The following is an 18,358-nucleotide window of genomic DNA, read 5'->3' as shown; positions in this document are numbered from 1 at the left end:
TACTCCAGGCTTTGAGGACTAAATAAAAGTAGACCAAAAGTCCCTGCCTTCATGGAACTAGGCAGGTAATAGATAAGTAAGTAAAATACATAATTTACTAGCGGTAAATCTACAGAGAAAAATAAAGCAGAGAAGACTAGGGAGTGAAATTTTGGATAGGCCAGCCTGGAAAAACCAATGAATGAGGAGTACACTCACTGAATTAATGAATTCTTCACAGTGCCCCAGTGTCATGATGTAAGCTTAGTGTTAACTAGGTTTGAGTGGCTCAGAATGTATTTGGTATGTCAGTTCTCAGTTGAGAGCTGCTGGCTGGTATGGCATCAGGCAGGGTCAGTTAGGGAGGGGGTTGCTGATGAGGCCGCAGCCCCTCCTGACTTCCTGGTTCTCCTGTGCTGACAAACTGCTGCTAGTAACAGTAGTAATGGCAATAAGAGCAGCTAATGTTTATTGAGTCTTTACCATATGTCAGACACCGTTCTAAGCTCTCTACATGTTAACTCATCTAACCTCACAACAACCCAGTGAGAGGAACACTCTGATTATCCCCATTTTACAGATGTCAACCTGAGACAGAGATGTTGAAAGACTTGGCCAAGGTCACTTAGATAATAAGTGGCAGAATCAGCATCATTTGAGCCCAGATGGCCTGGCTCCAACGCTGCTTCTAGCGTACTGGCTCCATGAAGTTCTAAGGGATTAGGATGGTGATGTAGGCGGGAAGTGGCTGAGATTAGCCAGGGCTACAGTGAGCGTCCCCCTGGCTGGTACAGCTCTTCTCCATCCTTCCCAGGCCTCTCTCCCTGATTGTGCTGTCCTTCTAGGTGCCAAACCAGTGTGTGGAGGCTTCAGTATACCCCACCCCTCCGGTTTACAGCCCCGGCAAACAGGGATTCAAACCGAAAGGACCAAACCCTGCCGCCCCCATGACCAGCGCCACTGGGGGCACGGTGGCCACCTTTGACTCCCCACCAACGCTGAAGATCCGAAGGGCCAAAGGTGCCAGTGGACTCCCAGAAGGTGGGCCTGCAGCCTGTGATGGGCATCTTTCCTCAGCATTATCCTGTCCATAAGGCTGCTTAGTTCTGGTCTTTCCTTTTATGATGGTTAGGATTGAGCTTGGTTGCATGTAATGGAAAATCCAAATTAGAGTGACTTTAAAATGATAAAGTTTTATTTATTTATTTTTTTGCCTGTGCAAAATGAGACCAGTCATGGAAATTGTGGAATTTCCATGGCAGGCAGTCTGGAAATTGTGTGCCTATATGGTCATCAGGCCCCCACATTTCTGTCTTTCTGCTCTGCTGTCACTAGAGCAGAGCTTCTGTTATCAGGGTGCCTCATCGACTAATGTGGCTGCTGGAGTTCCAGTCATCAATTTCATATTCCAGGCAGTAAGAAGGATGAAAGGGGCATCTCCCAGCTTCCAGAATTTCTGCTTGATGCTTTTATTTACATCTCATTGGTCTCAACTTAGTCACATGACCCTGTCTCGCTGTAAAGGAAGCTGAAGTGTCACTTTTAGGCAGGAACACTGATGTTCCCATTATGCAGGGGATTTATGAGGAGCAAAGGGGGGCAGTGGATATCAGGCAGGCAAGCAACAATGTCTGTCGCCCCTTCAGAGATGCTAGCAAGGGACAGGAGCAGTGTCAGAAAGGGAGGACACAGAAATCAAGAATTTTTCAGGGGCTTTCCAGTCAACTACCTCCAACCTTCCCTTCATAAATATCTGTGTACCAGAGTCCGCGTCAGGTACTGAGGATCCAGTATTGTGGTCCATGATTTCTCTGACCTCCGTTACAGTTAATGGAAGAGACAGACAGGGAAAACAGGATAACCGTTTATGGGTTGCTCCAGGCAGGAGATTGACGGGGTTCTATGATTGAGAATACTGGGGAGAGACTAGAAAATGCTGCTACCTATCCATCTAGGGATGAGAAGGAAGCAGCTTTGTGGCCCTCTGAGGGATGAGCACACCAGGCAAGGGGGAATAGCTGGTGTAAAAGCCCTGAGGTGGGACCATGCCTGAGGTCTTTCAGGGTTAGAAGGAGCCCACCGCAGCTGGATGGAGAGAACGATGAGGTTAGCAGGAAGCAGAGGATGCATAGCCCTGTAGGCCCCAGCAGAGAGGTTGGCTTTTATCCTAGGGCAGAGGGGAGCCTTTTGGGGGTTGTTCTCTCTCTCTTCCAGCCAGAGCATGTCCTGGGCTTTCCTCCTCCAGGCACTGTGAGAGGCTCACCTGTGCTCCATCCCGTGCATTTGGGGATCTGGACCTCCCAGAGTCTGGGCTTTCTGGCCCCAGGCCCAAGGGGTAGAGTGTCAGGAGGCTGCTCTTGTTGCCCTCAGTTGTACCCCCCAGCCTCACCTTCCCCTTCCCCCACCTTGTTTTTCAGCTGCAGGGAAGCCAAAGGCTCAGAAACTCAAGTGCTCATACTGTGACAAGTCGTTCACCAAAAACTTCGACCTTCAGCAGCACATCCGCAGGTACCACCGGGTGTGGTGGGCCAGGTGGCTCTGGCGGGGGCAGTGGGAGGGCATCCACAGTAGAAGCAAGGCTCCCTGCCCAGGCCCCTTGGCCAGGGTGGTGACCAAGGCCCCATCCATCCTGTCGTGGTTCTCAGACCATTGGGCCAAGTCAGGATGGTTTTCCCTCTGCTGTTGGGAGCAGCAGGAGGGATCTATGAAAGCTGTAGGGCCCGTCCGCTAGGGTGGGGACGGTCCGAGTGGGGCGAGGTGAGGGGAGAAATGTACTTGAACTGTAGGAGCTTCACAGGTATGAGGGGTGCCTCAGTCCTCACCTCTGCAGAAAGGACCGACCTCAAGAGCTGCCATGATCTGCGAATAGGACTACGAGTTCTGCTCACTTGGGACAAACCGTGATCCCTCCTGTCCCAAGAACACACAGGGAGCCCCTCTGGGCCTGGGTTTTTCTTTTTCCATCTGTGAAGTGGAGGGGTGAACTTATTTGGTGTTTCTCACAGAACGAGTTGCGTTGGTCCCTGAGATGATTTTAGGTGGTTTGTGGATATGGTGTTGAGAAGTTCTGAAGGATACAGGAAATTATTCAAGTATTCGCTTTTTGGTTTCTTTCAGTCCTTAGAGAGTCAAAGGAGAAAGCCTCAGTCTGGTGCTAGTCTGTCCTGAATGCCTCTCCTATACTTGCTCGTCTTTTATAGCAAAGAGAGAGAGAAGGAGAGAGCACATGGATGCGTGTGCACGTGCACAGGCTCAGATTCCAGTCATGGCGGGCAGCAGCTTCTCACTAGACTAGGGCGTCTCAGCCTTGGCACTGTTGACGTTTTACATCACATCATTCTTTTCTGTGAGGGGCTAACCTGTGCCTGGCAGAGCGTTTAGCTGCATCCCTGACCTCTAACATGAATTAGTTGCCAGCGACACCCCTCACACCTCACCTGTAACAACCTGAAATGTCTCCAGACATTGCTGAATGTCCTCTGAAGGGCAAAATCAAACTCGGTTGAGACCCACTCGTCCACACTAGTGTGTTCAATAGAACTTTCTGCAGTGATGGAAATGCCCAAATTGGCACTGTACCCAGTAGGGTAGCCACTAACCACGTATGGCTGTTGAGCACTTGAAATGTGGCCAGTATGACTAAGAAATGGAATTTTTTCTTTTAAATTTAAATCATCCTGTGTGGCTTGCGTCAACCTTACTGGACAGTGCAGCTTTGGGTCTTAACAATACTGTTTTTTAAATTGTTGCGTTTTTTTGGTTACTTTGCATTTATGACAAGTGGTTTTCCATATACAATAACAAGAGGAAGCTCAATTTTTAAATTATTTTGAGTTGTAAAAAAGTGGGTTGATTTGAAGGAAAATACTAAATAATGATACAAATGCTGTGCTGTGACTATGCTATTTCTCCTTCAAATAATAAATCCCTATTTAGGGGCGCCTGGGTGGCTCAGTTGGTTAAGCATCTGACTTCGGCTCAGGTCATGATCTCACAGTTGGTGAGTTCAAGCCCCGAATCGGGCTCTCTGCTGTCAGCACAGAGTCTGCTTCAGATCCTCTGTCCCAGTCTCTCACTGCCCCCCCCCACCCCCGCCCCTGCTCGCCTTCTCTTTCTTTCTCTCCCTCTCAAAAATAAATAAACATTTAAATAATAATAACCATAAATCCCTATTTGGATGGGCTTAGCCAGTCAGGAAATGTTTTCTTTCACAGTATGAGATGGCCACAGAGAAGGTCAGCTCCAGGGCTGGTTGACTCAGTAACTCAGTAATGTCACCAAGAGCCCGGGATCTTTCTGTCTCTGGCCTGCCTGCCTCAGCAAGAGGGCTTGACTTCATGGTGTCAAGAATGATGGCTGACAGCATCTCTGTGTGGGCCTTGTTGGGGGCTGTGAGCTCCTATGTTGAGGTCACATCCCGATTCCTACGTAAGGTGCTGACAAGCTTTGTTTCCTACAGCCACACTGGTGAGAAGCCCTTCCAATGCATTGCATGTGGCCGTGCCTTTGCCCAGAAGTCTAATGTCAAGAAACACATGCAGACTCATAAGGTGTGGCCCCCAGGGCGTAGCGGTGGCACTGTCTCTCGCAACTCTGTAACTGTACAGGTCATGGCCCTCAACCCCAGCAGGCAGGAGGACGAGGAAAACACAGGTAGGTGGAAGTGGGGAATACCATCGTTCCGATACCTATCCTCGGAAGCTTCATGGGTTTTATTCCTAGCTGTGTGACCTTGGGCAATCTCCTTGACCTCTCTGGGCTTCAGTCTACTTTATGTATAAAATGGCGCATCACATGAAAGGAGGGATGGCAAGTATGCGTGGCAGACTGTCTGTCCTGACTCTTCTTCTGCACTTCTCAGTGACTTCCTTCCCTGGTTTTCTCCACAGGTTTGGGCCAGACCCTGTCGGGTGCCCCACAGCCCCAGGCCTTGCCCACAGCAGGTGAGGATGAGGGGGACAAGCTGGAGGCCAAGCAGGTGGTCCTCATCGATAGCTCCTACCTGTGCCAGTTCTGCCCCAGCAAGTTCAGCACCTACTTCCAGCTCAAGTCCCACATGACCCAACATAAGAATGAGCAGGTAGGTGAGTGGTGGGCAGCGGGAGGCCACAGCCACCCTAGCTGTGAGCACTGGCTGCTGCTGAGGTCTTGAACACTGCCCAGAGAGGGACGGGAGTGGGCCTCAGTTGCCATGAGCTATACCATCTAACCACCGGGACAGGCAGGCCAAGCTTGCCCTCGCTGGGTGGGGCTAGTTCACTGGGCCATTATGGTGCGAGGCCAAGGAAGGAAGCCCATCTCTTATTAGGGGTCATATAATGGAGGAATTGGACATGAGAAAAATTCTTAATACCCCAAGAAACTTTAATGTCTAAAAACCTACCCATGGGGATATAGGACCACAGTCTTTTTTTTTGTTTTTTTTTTTTTTTAATTTTAATGTTTATTTTTGAGAGAAAGACAGAGTGTGAGCAGGGGAAGGACAGAGAGAGGGAGACACAGAATCTGATGCAGGCTCCAGGCTCTGAGCTGTCAGCACAGAACCCGACACGAGGTAGAACCCACAAGCCACTAGATCGTGACCTGAGCCAAAGTTGGACGCTTAACTGACTGAGCCACCCAAATTCACCTTTTTTGAAATGTACACTTCAGTGGTTTTCAGTTTATTGATAAATTTGTGCATCCATCACCACTATCTAATTCCAGAATATTATCATCATCCCAAAAAGAAGCCCTATACCCATTAGCTGCCACTCCCCTCTTTCCCCAGTCCCTGGCAACCACTAAAACTATTCTTTGTCTCTGTGGATTTGCCTATTCTGGACATTTAATATAAATGGAATCACATGATATTTGGCCTTTTGACATCATGTTTTTAAGGTTCACCCATGTATTAGCATGTATCGGTACTTCATTTTTATGGTAGAATAATATTCCGTTATATGGCCATAGCACATTTTGTTTATCTTTTCATCAGTTAATGGACATTTGGGTTGTTTCTGCTTTTGGCTATTGTGACTAACGCTTCCGTGGACATTTGTGTACAAGTTTTGTCTAAACATACATTTTCAGTTCTCTTGGGTATCAACCTAGGTGTGGAATTGCTAGATTATATAGTAACTCTATTCCAGTCTTTATTTTTTAAAATAAGTTTTATTGTTATTTTTTTCTTCTTATAAAAGTATCATGTATCCAATGTAGAATTAGAAAATTCAGAAAAATCTAAAGAATGTATAGGTTTAAAGAATGCATTTATTATATGCTGGGCACCCTGCTAAGTGCTTTACATTCAATATTTTATTTAATCTTCATAACAAGCTTAGAGATAGGCATTTTCAGTATACACAAATGAAGAAACTGAGGCCCAGAGGGGTGAAATGACCCATCCAGAGTCACACTGCCAGTAACTGACTGGGTCAGGGTTCAAAGCCAAACCCTATGTCAGTAACCACCTTGCAATGCACCATCCCAAGGATGCAGCACAAAATCCAGCATATTTTGTGGAGCTCCTGGGGTAGGATTGTTATTATAATTGGGATTGGTCTACACATATTATTTTGAATTGTGCTTTTTTTTTCTGATAGTGCTTTTTTTTTTAAGCTTTTTCTTTTGGATGAATTACAGATTCATAGGAAGTTGCAAAGGTGGTACCGAGATGTCCCTTATGCCCTTCAGTCAGTTTCCCTTGGTGGTTACATCTTACATAACGACAGCATGATACCAAAACTAGGAAACTGATATTGGCATGCAGTGTGTGTATGGTTCTGTGCCATTTTACCACCTGTGCAGGTTTGCAGGGTTGTGTAACCACCACTGCCATCACGGTACAGAACTATTCCATCACCACAAAGACCTTCCTTGTGCCACCGCTCATTAGTTACACCTACTCTCCTCTTCCCTAACATCTTTAACTTCTGGAAACCACTCATCGGTTCTCCATCTTCGTGAGTTTGTCATTTTGAGAACGTTGTACAAATGGAATCATCCATACAGGGCCTTTTGAGATTTTTTTTTTAATTTTTTTTTTTTTTTTTTAGCATTTGTTTATTTTTGAGAGAGAGAGAGAGAGAGAGAGCGTGCACAAGGAAGGGGCAGAGAGAGGGGGGTACAGAGACTCTGAAGCAGGCTCCAGGCTCTGAGCTGTCAGCATAAAGCTAGATGCAGAACTCACCTGAACCACGAGATCATGACCCGAGCCAAAGTCAGACGCTCAACTGACTGAGCCACCTAGGTGCCACGAGATTTTTTTTTTTAATAAGCATAAATTCTCTTGAGATTTGTGCTTTCTATTTTTTAACCTAATTTTATCTTCTGAGAATTTTCTCATGTTGCTAATTTTAAAAAACATAATTTTTAACAGTTGTACTTTTAAAAATCCCATTGTTTTAGCATTTTGGATATTAACTGTATTTTGCTATTGTAAAAAAAAACTACAGTGAGCAACACTGTAATCAAATATTCATCCAAATCTCTGGCTTATACCTTAGGATTGATTCCCAGCAGGGGGGGTTGATGAAATTAAGTTAGGATACCCATGGGGCAAATCATAGGAAACTTTGACTCAGACTGCTAACACAATTAAGAGGTTTATCATTGCACATAACAAGAAAATACAAGATTGGGCAGCTCCAGGCCTGAAACAGTCAGTTGACTCAATCCAACATCAGGGACTCTGTGTCCTTCCCACTCTTGTCTCTGCCATCTCAGGGTATGACCTTGTTCTCTACTGATGGCTTATCTGTGGTTGTGGGATGGTAGTCACTCTTTCTAGGCAGCAGTCCAGATACAGTGTTATCTGCGAGCAAAAAGGGGCTCGCTTCTCTGTGCCTTTTTTAGGGGCAAGAAAATTTCCTAGAAGCCCTCTGTAGATCTCTCATTAGTTGGAGCCAGTGCATGCACTCAGTCACTTAGGAATTCATTATTACTTGCAAATAATAAGACAACTAGCTTACTAGTTAAGGTTTTACTTCCCTCATGTTATAAAAAGCTGTAAGTAGTCAATGTTGGGCTTATATAGCAGGTCAGATATGTCATCATAGACTCAGGCTTCCCCTAGTTTTCGGCCCTACCATTCTTAGCATGTGACTTCTCTCCTCAAGGTTGCGTAGTGGCTGCCGTATCTCCAGTCATCACATCTGTATTCCAGTCAGGACAATTGAGAAAAGCAGAGGGGATTTCTCCTAGGAAGCCTTTGCCTTTTTTGTTCTGGGAGTAATCCCTTCTCTAAAGACCACTGCCTGAATATCACTGGCAAGAAAGGATGCAGATGGCTGACACTAGATGAAAGGGAGCCAGGGAGATCAAGTGTTTTAACTGGGCATGTTGCCACCCTGAACAAATCAGGATTCACTTTGCTAGGAAGAAGGAACATGTGGGATTGTGTAGGCAGTCAGGAATATATTTGTCAAAGTATAATTTTGGGGGCACCTGGGTGGCTCAGTCAGTCCAACTCTTGATTTTGGCTCAGGCCATGAGCTCACGGTTCATGGGTTCGAGCCCCACATCAAGCTCTGCGCTGGCAGCAAGGAACCTGCTTGAGATTCTTTCTCTCCCTCTCTGCCCCTCCCCAGCTCACGCTTGTGTGCTCGGTCGCGCTCTCTCTCTCTCTCTCTCTCTCTCTCCCTCCCTCCCTCCCTCCCTCCCTCCCTCAAAAATAAATAAATAAATGTTAAAAAAAGGTATACTTTTCAAAATTTAAAAACATAATTTTCATGTGAATGACATAGTGAATATAAGCCAGAATTTTACAGAACTCGTTAATAAGGAAACTGGAAGGATGACAAAGCCAGTTCAAAAGAGGATATGAGACTTTGGTATTTATACCTGTGTATAATTATGTCAGTGAAAAAAGGGAATATTCAGAAAAGATTGCTAAGGTAGATGCAAATCTGGTTAATGTCCTAGACGGCAATAAAACCCATGACTTTTGGGGTTACCCTTTCTGCTTGACAAAAATCATTTACATCAAATCTGTTTTCTACAAGTAAAAATTTAACTCTAGAGTCTGGATCCTAATCAATAGTAAATAGTCAAAACAAGACCCATCCCCCGGAGAGCGAGAGGGCCGTAGGCAGGCTTGTTAGATAGCACTGCTCAAAGTGAGGTTCCCAGAGCAGCAGCTTCAGCGTTTCCTGGGCACATGTTAGGAATGCCACATATTCAGGCCACCCAGACCTGCTGAATCAGATGCTCTGGGGGTGGCACCCAGCAGTCTGTCACTGTGATGGACTCAAGTCGGAGAGCCACCACTCTAGTACAACAATGGAAGGACACGATGTCGTCCTTTTACTGTGTTTCCAGGTTTGGGGTAATTTTTCTAAATCTAGCAAGGTCACACAGAGCCTGAGGGAAGGGTAATGGGGCCCTTATGACTGGCTACAGAGAGAGGACTCTATAATCAAAATAAAACAGGGCTCCGGCAGCAGGAGAGCAGGGGAACAGCCTGCCTCCCCTGCCCTGTATCTTCCCCCAAGGTGTACAAGTGTGTGGTCAAAAGCTGTGCGCAGACCTTCCCGAAGCTCGACACATTTCTGGAGCACATCAAGAGCCACCAGGAGGAGCTGAGCTACCGCTGCCACCTCTGTGGCAAGGACTTCCCCTCGCTGTACGACCTGGGCGTGCACCAGTACTCCCACAGCCTCCTGCCACAGCACAGCCCCAAGAAGGACAGCGCCATCTACAAGTACGTGCCCTCCCACTGCCCGTACCCCCTCTCCCTGCGGGGACCCTGAGGGCCAGTGGCCTCGGTGGTTCTGACTGCTAAGGACCCGTGGGAACAGATGCTGGCCCTCCTGTCATTCTTCAACTTGGCAGATGTTTATCCTAAAAAATAATCTTAAAAAGGAGAAACCAATATTTTTTCCTTCATGGGGGGAAAAGTGTGGATTTTTTTCCCCTCTAAACTAAAAATATCATGGAAGTATTAGTTTGTCTAATAATCTACAAAATTTAGGTTATAGTCAGAATGGTACCCAGATTCGTCGAATGCAACGGAATGAGCAAGCACATGTTGGAAAGCCAAAATCATAAAAACAAGATGCATTTGTTTTTATAATCTATAAAATGCGGGTTAAAGTTGCAGCTCTATGCTGATTCTTAGGGCGGAAAGGGAATGAACCAAGTGTAGATCTCGTTTGGGGTAATTCTTTCTGACAATCCTTTACAGCATTTTAGTCTTCTGTTGCAGTCATAGGGGCCTGGCCACGTGCGTTTCGTCCTTGGATCTTCAGATCATTCTCAATGGAGCTAGCAGTCCTGTGACCATCCTCACTGAGTTTCTCTTGGTGGTTTTCTGGTCCCTCTTCCAGACTCTCTTTAGTTATCTGCATACACCCAACATCACTTTCATGACTTTGGGAAATCCCACAATTTTGCCCTGCAGTCATTTTGCTGTGACTTCTGGTAGAAGCCCTGTGACTTCTGGTAGCAGCTGCCTCATAAAACCTGGCATGTAGTACATGGGAATAGATGTTAGTGATAAGCAAAGAGGGGTATTTGTCTGGGGACTTCTCCCAGTTCTCAGTGAATATTTTCATGTTGGAATGGTTTTGCTTCTCTGTACAAACTTGTACCTATAGGGATTTGGCTGATAACCTCTGTTAGTGAGGCATAACTCCTGGGAGATACTTCTCGGGTTCAGAGATAAGTAAATACAGCCCTTGAGTTTAGAATGCACAGGCTTCTTAGGGGGATGAGTGTGTAAATGTGCTTACCATATACTTTGATAAAATGCTAACATACATGTAGATATGAGATAGAGAAGTACCACAGTGGGATGTAGGGCAGGGAAGGTATCCCTGAAGCGGTGATATCTGAACCGAGTTTTGAAGGACGAATAGGAGTTTGCCAAGTAGACAGTAGGGTAGAGTGCATTCCTAGCAGGAGGAACAGCAAGTGTGGAAGTTTAGAATGATTGTTGTGTAGAGTTAAAGTGAGAGAGGATGTTTAGATGTAGCCTAGGGGATGTTTAGAAATTAGGGCCAGGATATGAAGGGCCTTGCAGAAATCACAAAAGCTTTGAGAAATTAGCGGGAGCACTGGGACTGAAATGGGTGTAGGGCAGCTTGCCCGGGGGCGATTGGGAAGTGGAGCCAGAGAGGCAGGAAACCAGACAAAGCTTTGGCCAGTTAAGGGGTAGAGATTTCTAGTTAGTGATGGGTAATTCCCTTTTGTACTCAAGGGGCATTTTATTTTGCTTTTGCCCTATCAGTTTGTTGATTATCTGTGAGTTCCTGTTGCGGTGTGGCTCTCTGGAGTGAGAAGCCAAATAAAAGGAAGGGAACATCTACTAGGGGCCAGGCTCTGTCTTAGGGACATTGATCCCTGCAATCCTGGGAGGTAAGTGGTCATGTTAGTCAGCTCCAGCTGCCATAACACGATACCACAGACACATGGTCTTCTTATAAGGGCACTCTGTCAATGACGAGGACCCCACCCTCATGATCTCATCTAAACATAATCACCCCCAAAGGTCCTGTCTGTAAATACCATCACATTGAGGGTCAGGGCTTCAACATACAATTTTTGGATGGTCACAGTTCAGTTCATAGCAGTGGTGTTCTCCCCATTTTGAAGATGAGGACACAGAGTCTCGGGGAGAAATGACTTGCCCACCAGAGTAACAATGTCAGCACAGAGCTGAGATTCAAACTCTTGTCTGGAACCTTGGAAGCCTCACAGCTCTGGTCTTGGAATCTGTAGGCTAAGGGTTGAGCCCAGTACTAATGGCTCTGTGTCTACAGTCAATTTCTTCTCCTAGGTTCTCTTACAAGGGTTACAGTGCCACTAACCCTTTGTAGCCATTGAAACTCTTGGCCCAAAAGTTAAGGCCTGCCATGGCAGGCCACCATCTGGATGGCCCGAGAATGGTGTGGTGTCTTGAGTAATAATGATAAGGGCTCCGGAGCCACCTGTCTGTGCTCAAATCCCAGCTTGACTACATGCCCAGTAGATGACCTTGGCAAGGTATTTGGCCACTCTGACCCTCTGTGTCCTCATCTGTGAGATGGGGATAACTATAGTGCCTACTGTGTGGGATTATTTATGAGGATTAGTTAAGACGACTATGAGGCTCTTAGACATGATACCTGGAACAGAGTAGGTGCTCAATAAATGTCATTGCTGCAATTATCATTATTTGTACAATTTAGATATAGGTTTGGTTGCATGCAATAGAGACTCCAAATAACTGGCATAAGTGAAGTGAGAATTTATTTCTGTTTCACAGTAATGTTTGGGCAAGTAGAGTGGCTTCATACTATTTTCAGGGTCCCAGGCCACATTGGTCTCTCTGCTCTGCTCCCTTTGGACCACATTGCCTTGGCCTGCCTATGGTGCCTTCCCAAACCCCAAGCCCCTCAAGTGAGTTTTATGTGTGCCACTATATATGTGCTATATATTGGCTTTTTCCTTTTAAAAGTAAGATTTATTGTTTTTATTTTTAAAAATTTTTTATTATTTTTTATAGCAAAGAGAGGGCGTTTTTTAAAGTTTATTTATTTTTGAGAGAGAGTGTGTGTGAGCAGGGGAGGGGCAGAGAGAGAAGGAGAGAGAGAATCCCAAGCAGACTCTGGGCTGTCAACACAGAGCCCGAAGTGGGGCTCAAACTCACAAGCCATGAGATCGTGACCTGAGCCGAAGTCGGACGCTTAACCAACCACCCAGGTGCACCTATTGATTTTTTTTTCTATTTACAAAAGTTATCCACGTTCAATGCAGAGAAAAAGATTTTTTTTAATTGCACAAAAAAAACTCAAAAAAACAAAACCCCCTGCCATGCAAAGATAATCCCTCTTAACTTCTTGATACATGTTATTTGATCTGTGCCAGTACTAAGCACGTTTAGAGGTAGAACTGTCACAGGCTGTATGTGAGTCAGGTCATCCCAAACACAGTTACTGACTTCGGTGAAAATTCACTGTGCCGTCTTCCTGTCCCACAACTTCTGACAAACTGAAACGTGATGTGATCACTGTACATACGCATGGTGTGTGTTATCACAACCATAATATGGACATCTTTGCTTCTCGGCACAAACAGACCTGCCTCATCTCTTTATTTTTTTTTATTTTTTATTTTTAAGAGGCTCCATGCTCAGCGCAAAGCCCAATGCAGGGCTTGAACCCATGACCCTGAGATCAAGGTCTGAACCAAGATTAAGAGTTGGACACTTGGGCCCCTGGGGGGCTTAGTCAGTTAAGCGTACGACTTTGGCTCAGGTCATGATCTCACGGTTGGTGAGTTCGAGCCCCACATCAGCCTCTGTGCTGACAGCTCAGAGCCTGCTTCAGATTCTGTGTCTCCCTCTCTCTCTGCCCCTCCCCTGCTTGCACTCTGTCTCTGTCTCTGTCTCTCTCTCTCTCTCCCTCAAAAATAAAATAAAACATAAAAAAAATTTTTTTTAATAAATAAATAAAAGAGGTGGACACTTAACCGACTGAGCCACTGAGGTGCCCCTGCCTCATCCTTTTAAATGGCTCCTTGGTATTCGGTTGTACATGCCAAATTTATGTAACTGGTCCTTTATTGCAGGATAGTTGGGTTTTTTTCCAGTTTGTCATTATTACAAACAACACTACAGAGAACAACTTTGGACATACATGTTTGGTCACTTGTAAATAAGTTCCTACAGACGCCAGTGTAGCTCAGTCAGTTAAGTGTCTGACTCTTGATTTCTGCTCAGGTCATGATTTCCCAGTTCATGAGTTGGAACCCTGCATTGGGCTCTGCACACACAGTGTGGAGCCTGCTTGGGATTCTCTGTCTCCTCCTCTCTCTGCCCCTCCCCTGCTGGCTCTCTACCCCTCTCTCTCAAAATAAATAAACATTAAAAAAAATAAGTTTCTAAAAGTGCTTTTGCAGGTCAAAGATCAATGGAGGAGGGGCACCTAGCTGGCTCAGTCAGAAGAGCTCCTGACTCTTGATCTCAGAGTCGTGAGTTTGAGCCCCATGTTGACTGGAGAGATTACTTAAAAAAAAAAAAAATAGGGGCGCCTGGGTGGCTCAGTTGGTTAAGCATCTGACTTCACCTTGCGGTTCGTGGGTTTAAGTCCCGCATCAGGCTCTGTGCTGACAGCTCAGATTCTGTGTCTCCCTCTCTCTCTCTGCTCCTCCCCCACTCACGTGCTGTCTCTCTCTCTCTCTCTCTCAAAACTAAACATTAAAAAAAATTTTTTAATTAAAAAAATAGTATTTAATAGTAAAATTTCTTTTAAAAAAGATCAATGAGGGCTTTAAAAAAGATTGATTACCGACTTCAAAAAATAATTATGTGCATACAGTGCAATATTTATGAACTAATAATGGGCATAGGATTAAAAGGAATTCCCCATCTATCCTCACCCCCTTCCCCATACCACAGACAGTCATTTTCAGGAACTTACTTTGACATAATTTCAGACTTCCAGAAAAAACATATCCTTCACCCAGATTTCCCAACTGTTAACTCTACCACATTTGCTTTATTATATTTTAAGCTATTTGGAGATTATTTGCTGGCATGATGCTCTTCTACCCTTTGTCTTTAGTGTACATTTTCTAGAAATAAGGGCACCCTGTTACATAAGCGCTGTGTAGTTCTCAAAATCAGAAAGTTAAATCAATACAGTTCTGTTGCCCAATCTATAGACCTTATTCAAAAATCTCCTATTATTTCAGTAACATCCCTTATAGACAAAGAAAAATATGTTTTTTCTGGCCTGGGATCCCATCTAGGATCACACGTTGCATTCAATTATTGTGCTTTTTTATCCTCCTTTAAGCTGGAACAGTTGCTCATTCTGTCTTTGTCTTTTATGACTGTGGTATTTTTAAAGAGTATAGGCTGGTTATTTTGTAGAATGTCCTCGGTTTGGGTTTGTCGGGTTGACCTCAGGTTAGATGCAGGAGTGGCATCACACAAAGTGCTGCTCAGTCCTCAGCGCATCGTATCAGCAGGCACATGACGCTGGTTTGCCCCCACTCTGGGGATGTTACCTTGGATGACTTAGGGTGGCATTTCTGGCAGGGAGTTTTTATTTTAATGCTTATTGCTAAGCACTATTGCTTATTGCATTTTGAGCTTATTGCTAAAATACCTCCCACACAAACCTGTGTCTCCTCATTGCTAAAGCCCATGAAGTTCCTCTCCCACCTCACCAGTTTGCAAGGTCTCTGTCCCCCCAGTAGCTCTGCTCCCAGCTGACTTGCTCTTTCTTTCTTGCCATCTGGAGGCATTTAGCCTGTGGTTTTCAGAGTGTGGTCTGAAGGGGTCCCCTGGGCCTGCCACAGGTGCAGCCTGCCTGTGGGTTTTCCGTGGTGGCCCTGGTGTACCGATGTCCAGGCCCGTGTTTCTGTTTTTGGCACAAATTGCTCACCTACCTGTGAGCATTCCTCACTGGAACCTCATCATAAATGGGCCCATTGCCGGCAAATGTTTTTATAGTCAGGAGACTGGAGGGGTCTTTTCTTCAGAGTGGCTTATGACCTTAAACTGCTGTTTTGAAGGCTTGTTAACCAGTGATATTAAGACTAGAGACTGCGGAGGGACCTGGGTGGCTTAGTCGGCGGAGCGTCCAACTTTGACTCAGGTCATGATCGCACGGTTCATGAGTTTGGGCTCCACATTAGGCTCCTGCTATCGGTGTGGAGCCAACTTTAGATCCTCTATCCCTGTCTCTGCCCCTCCCCCACTTGCACTCTCTCTCTCTCAAAAATAAATAAACCTTTAAAAAATAAAGTGTGTTAAAAAAAGAGTAGAGACCACACTTACAATGCTGTTTTGATTTACGAGCTGTTTGGCACAGTTGTGTCCTTTGATTCTTGTGACAATCTTAAGAATAAACAAGAAGCAGGTCCATTTGGGATTCCTACCCCATTTTATGGATGAGGAAACTGAGGGTCAGAAATAAGAAGGTGCAAGGCCTGGACCCTTTTCTGTCTGACTCTTTCATATATAACAGATTGTCACTGGTGCTTCAAGCAGGTTATGAACGGGACAGATATGGTCCCTGCCTCTAGAGCCCAATTGCTGGTGAAAGAGACAGATACTAATCAAGTAAGCAAACAAGTAAGTAATAATTATAAATAGTAAGTGCTAAGAAGAAAACAAAACTGGGTGATGTAGTTGGGGGGTGCCCAGGGGTGGGCCATAGGGGACAGCTTGAGACAGGATGGTCAAGGAAGGCATCTCTAAGGAGGTGACATTTGAGGTGAGACCTGAAGGAGAAGAAGGTGCTGCCCAAGGGAATACTTGGGGAAGAGTGTTCCAGCTGTCAGGAACAGCAGGTGAAATGGCCCTGAGGTAGGAAAGAGTTTGGTGTGTTCAACAAATATTAAGGAGGCCAAGGTGGCTGGGGCAGAGTGAGGTGGGCAGTGGAGAAAGATGAAGTCTGACAGGTAGGAGTGGTCAAGCCACTAGAGCCTTGTAGGCCCTAAGCAAGGATGTGACATGGTCTTATTTATTGATTGACTGATTGATTGATTGTTGATTTTCATTTTTAAGGACTTGTAGGGTGCCTGGCTGGCTCAGTCAGTAGAGCATGCAACTCTTTCTTTTTTTTTTTCTTTAATTTTTTTTAACGCTTATTTATTATTATTGAGAGACAGAGAGACACAGAGTGTGAGCAGGGGAGGGGTAGAGACAGGGGGAGACAGAATCTGAAGCAGGCTCCAGGCTCCAAGCTGTCAGCACAGAGCCCGATACGGGGCGCAGACTCACAAACTGTGAGATCATGACCTGAGCCGAAGTCAGTCGCCTAACCGACTGAGCCACCCAGGCGCCCCAAGCATGCAACTCTTGATCTCAAGGTCATGAGTTGGGTGTGGAGCCTATTTAAAAAAAAAAAAAAAAAAAAAAAAAAAAGAATGAATTAAATGTAGAATTTTGCCTCCTAGTGTTGGCCCTGGGAGGAGGAGAATAGCTGGTTCCTGTGTCTGTGGGGCAAGCCCAGCCTCCACACACTGCTCTGTCACCTCTCATGCTCCTTTCTGTGTAGGTGTGTCAAATGTGTCAACAAATACTCTACTCCCGAGGCCCTGGAGCACCACCTGCAGACCGCCACTCACAACTTCCCCTGCCCGCACTGCCAAAAGGTGAGTACCACTGCCCTTCCCCAGCTGGGACAGCAGTTGGGGCTGAGAGGTGGTAGAGCAAACACCTCACTGTCTCCTTCTCCCCTCCCGCCTCAGTACATGCAGCAAAGCCTAGGCTTGTCTCCGCAGACTTGTCTCCATGGACTTGTCTCCATAGGCGCTTCACCTTTGAAGAGTAGGGGCCCTGCCTGGCCCATCTTAGCCATTAGACGGCACACATGGCCATCCTGGAGCTGCTGCTGGGCCAGGCCGGGCCAGGCTGCGCTAATGGGTGAGGCCTCTTCTGGGCCCCGGCCCAGCATCAGGACAGCGGCCTCCAGCTTCCTGATGTATTATGCTTGTTACCATTGGTTCTTCTTTTCAGTGAATGTGAAAGCCATCACTGAAGCCTGTCCTTTAGTGTCATCAGCTAGCCAGGCAGTGTTCCGATTTCTGAGGGTCTCAGAAACATCGTAATTTTTAGAAAATGTTTATTTATTTATTTTTGAGAGAGTGCACGCACCTGCCTGTGCGCAGGGTTGGGGAGGGGCAGAGAGAGAGAGAGGGAGAGAGAGAATCTTTTTTTTTTTTAAGTTTATGTATTTATTTTGAGAGAGATAGGGTCCTAGTGGGGGAGGGGCGGAGACAGAGAGAATCTCAAGCAGGCTCCGAACTGTCAGTGCAGAGCCCGATGTGGGGCTCAAACTCATGAAATCATGAGATCATGACCTGAGCCAAAATCAAGAGTCAGACACTTAACTGACTGAGCCACCTAGGCACCCCGAAGCATCATAATTTTTATAAGGTTTATTTGTTTGAATCAGACTCACATACTCCAATTGGTTGATACAACCAAAATTTCTATTAACAGTTTCTCCCACAAGTGCTCCTTTTTTTTCCCCCCTTTTAATTTATTTGTTGAAGAAACTGGGCCATTGGTCTTGTGGAGTTTCCCAAAGTCTGGATTTTGCTGATTGCATCCCCCTAGTGTGTTTAACTGGTTTCTGTTGGGGTGCCTGGGTGGCTCAGTCAGTTGAGCATCCAACTGTTGACTTTGGCTCAGGTCATAATCTCACAGTTCGTGGCTTCGAGCCCCACATTGGGCTCTGTGCTGATGGTGGGGAGCTTGCTTGGGATTCTCTCTCTCCCTCTCTCTCTCTCTGCACTTTCTCTCTCTCTCAAAATAAATAAACTTAAATAACTAAATAAAATTTTAACTGGTTTCTTTATTCTACTCATTTTCTTACAGCCTTACACAGCAGATTTCCCAGGACAGCCCTCGTTTCACTTCAGCCTCATTGTAGATGTTTCTGATTATGTATATAGCCTA

The 18,358-nt window shown here is 45.7% G+C and overlaps 1 protein-coding gene across 3 annotated transcripts in view; it reads left to right on the top strand.

Annotated features, from left to right (window-relative positions):
* ZNF341 (zinc finger protein 341) overlaps nucleotides 1-18,358 on the top strand; it is a 46,429-nt gene that overhangs the window by 18,112 nt on the left and 9,959 nt on the right. For all 3 annotated transcript variants that reach the window (XM_042980590.1, XM_042980591.1, XM_042980592.1), the window contains 6 exons: nucleotides 825-1,020; nucleotides 2,397-2,487; nucleotides 4,439-4,632; nucleotides 4,869-5,059; nucleotides 9,453-9,661; nucleotides 16,953-17,049. In XM_042980590.1, the coding sequence (XP_042836524.1) occupies nucleotides 825-1,020; nucleotides 2,397-2,487; nucleotides 4,439-4,632; nucleotides 4,869-5,059; nucleotides 9,453-9,661; nucleotides 16,953-17,049 (978 nt within the window). The remainder of the gene's footprint in view (nucleotides 1-824; nucleotides 1,021-2,396; nucleotides 2,488-4,438; nucleotides 4,633-4,868; nucleotides 5,060-9,452; nucleotides 9,662-16,952; nucleotides 17,050-18,358) is intronic.

The sequence above is a fragment of the Panthera tigris genome, chromosome A3 (assembly GCF_018350195.1).
Source record: "Panthera tigris isolate Pti1 chromosome A3, P.tigris_Pti1_mat1.1, whole genome shotgun sequence".
In the NCBI taxonomy this organism is placed as follows: domain Eukaryota; kingdom Metazoa; phylum Chordata; class Mammalia; order Carnivora; family Felidae; genus Panthera; species Panthera tigris.
This window is presented reverse-complemented; position numbering and strand designations above follow the sequence as displayed.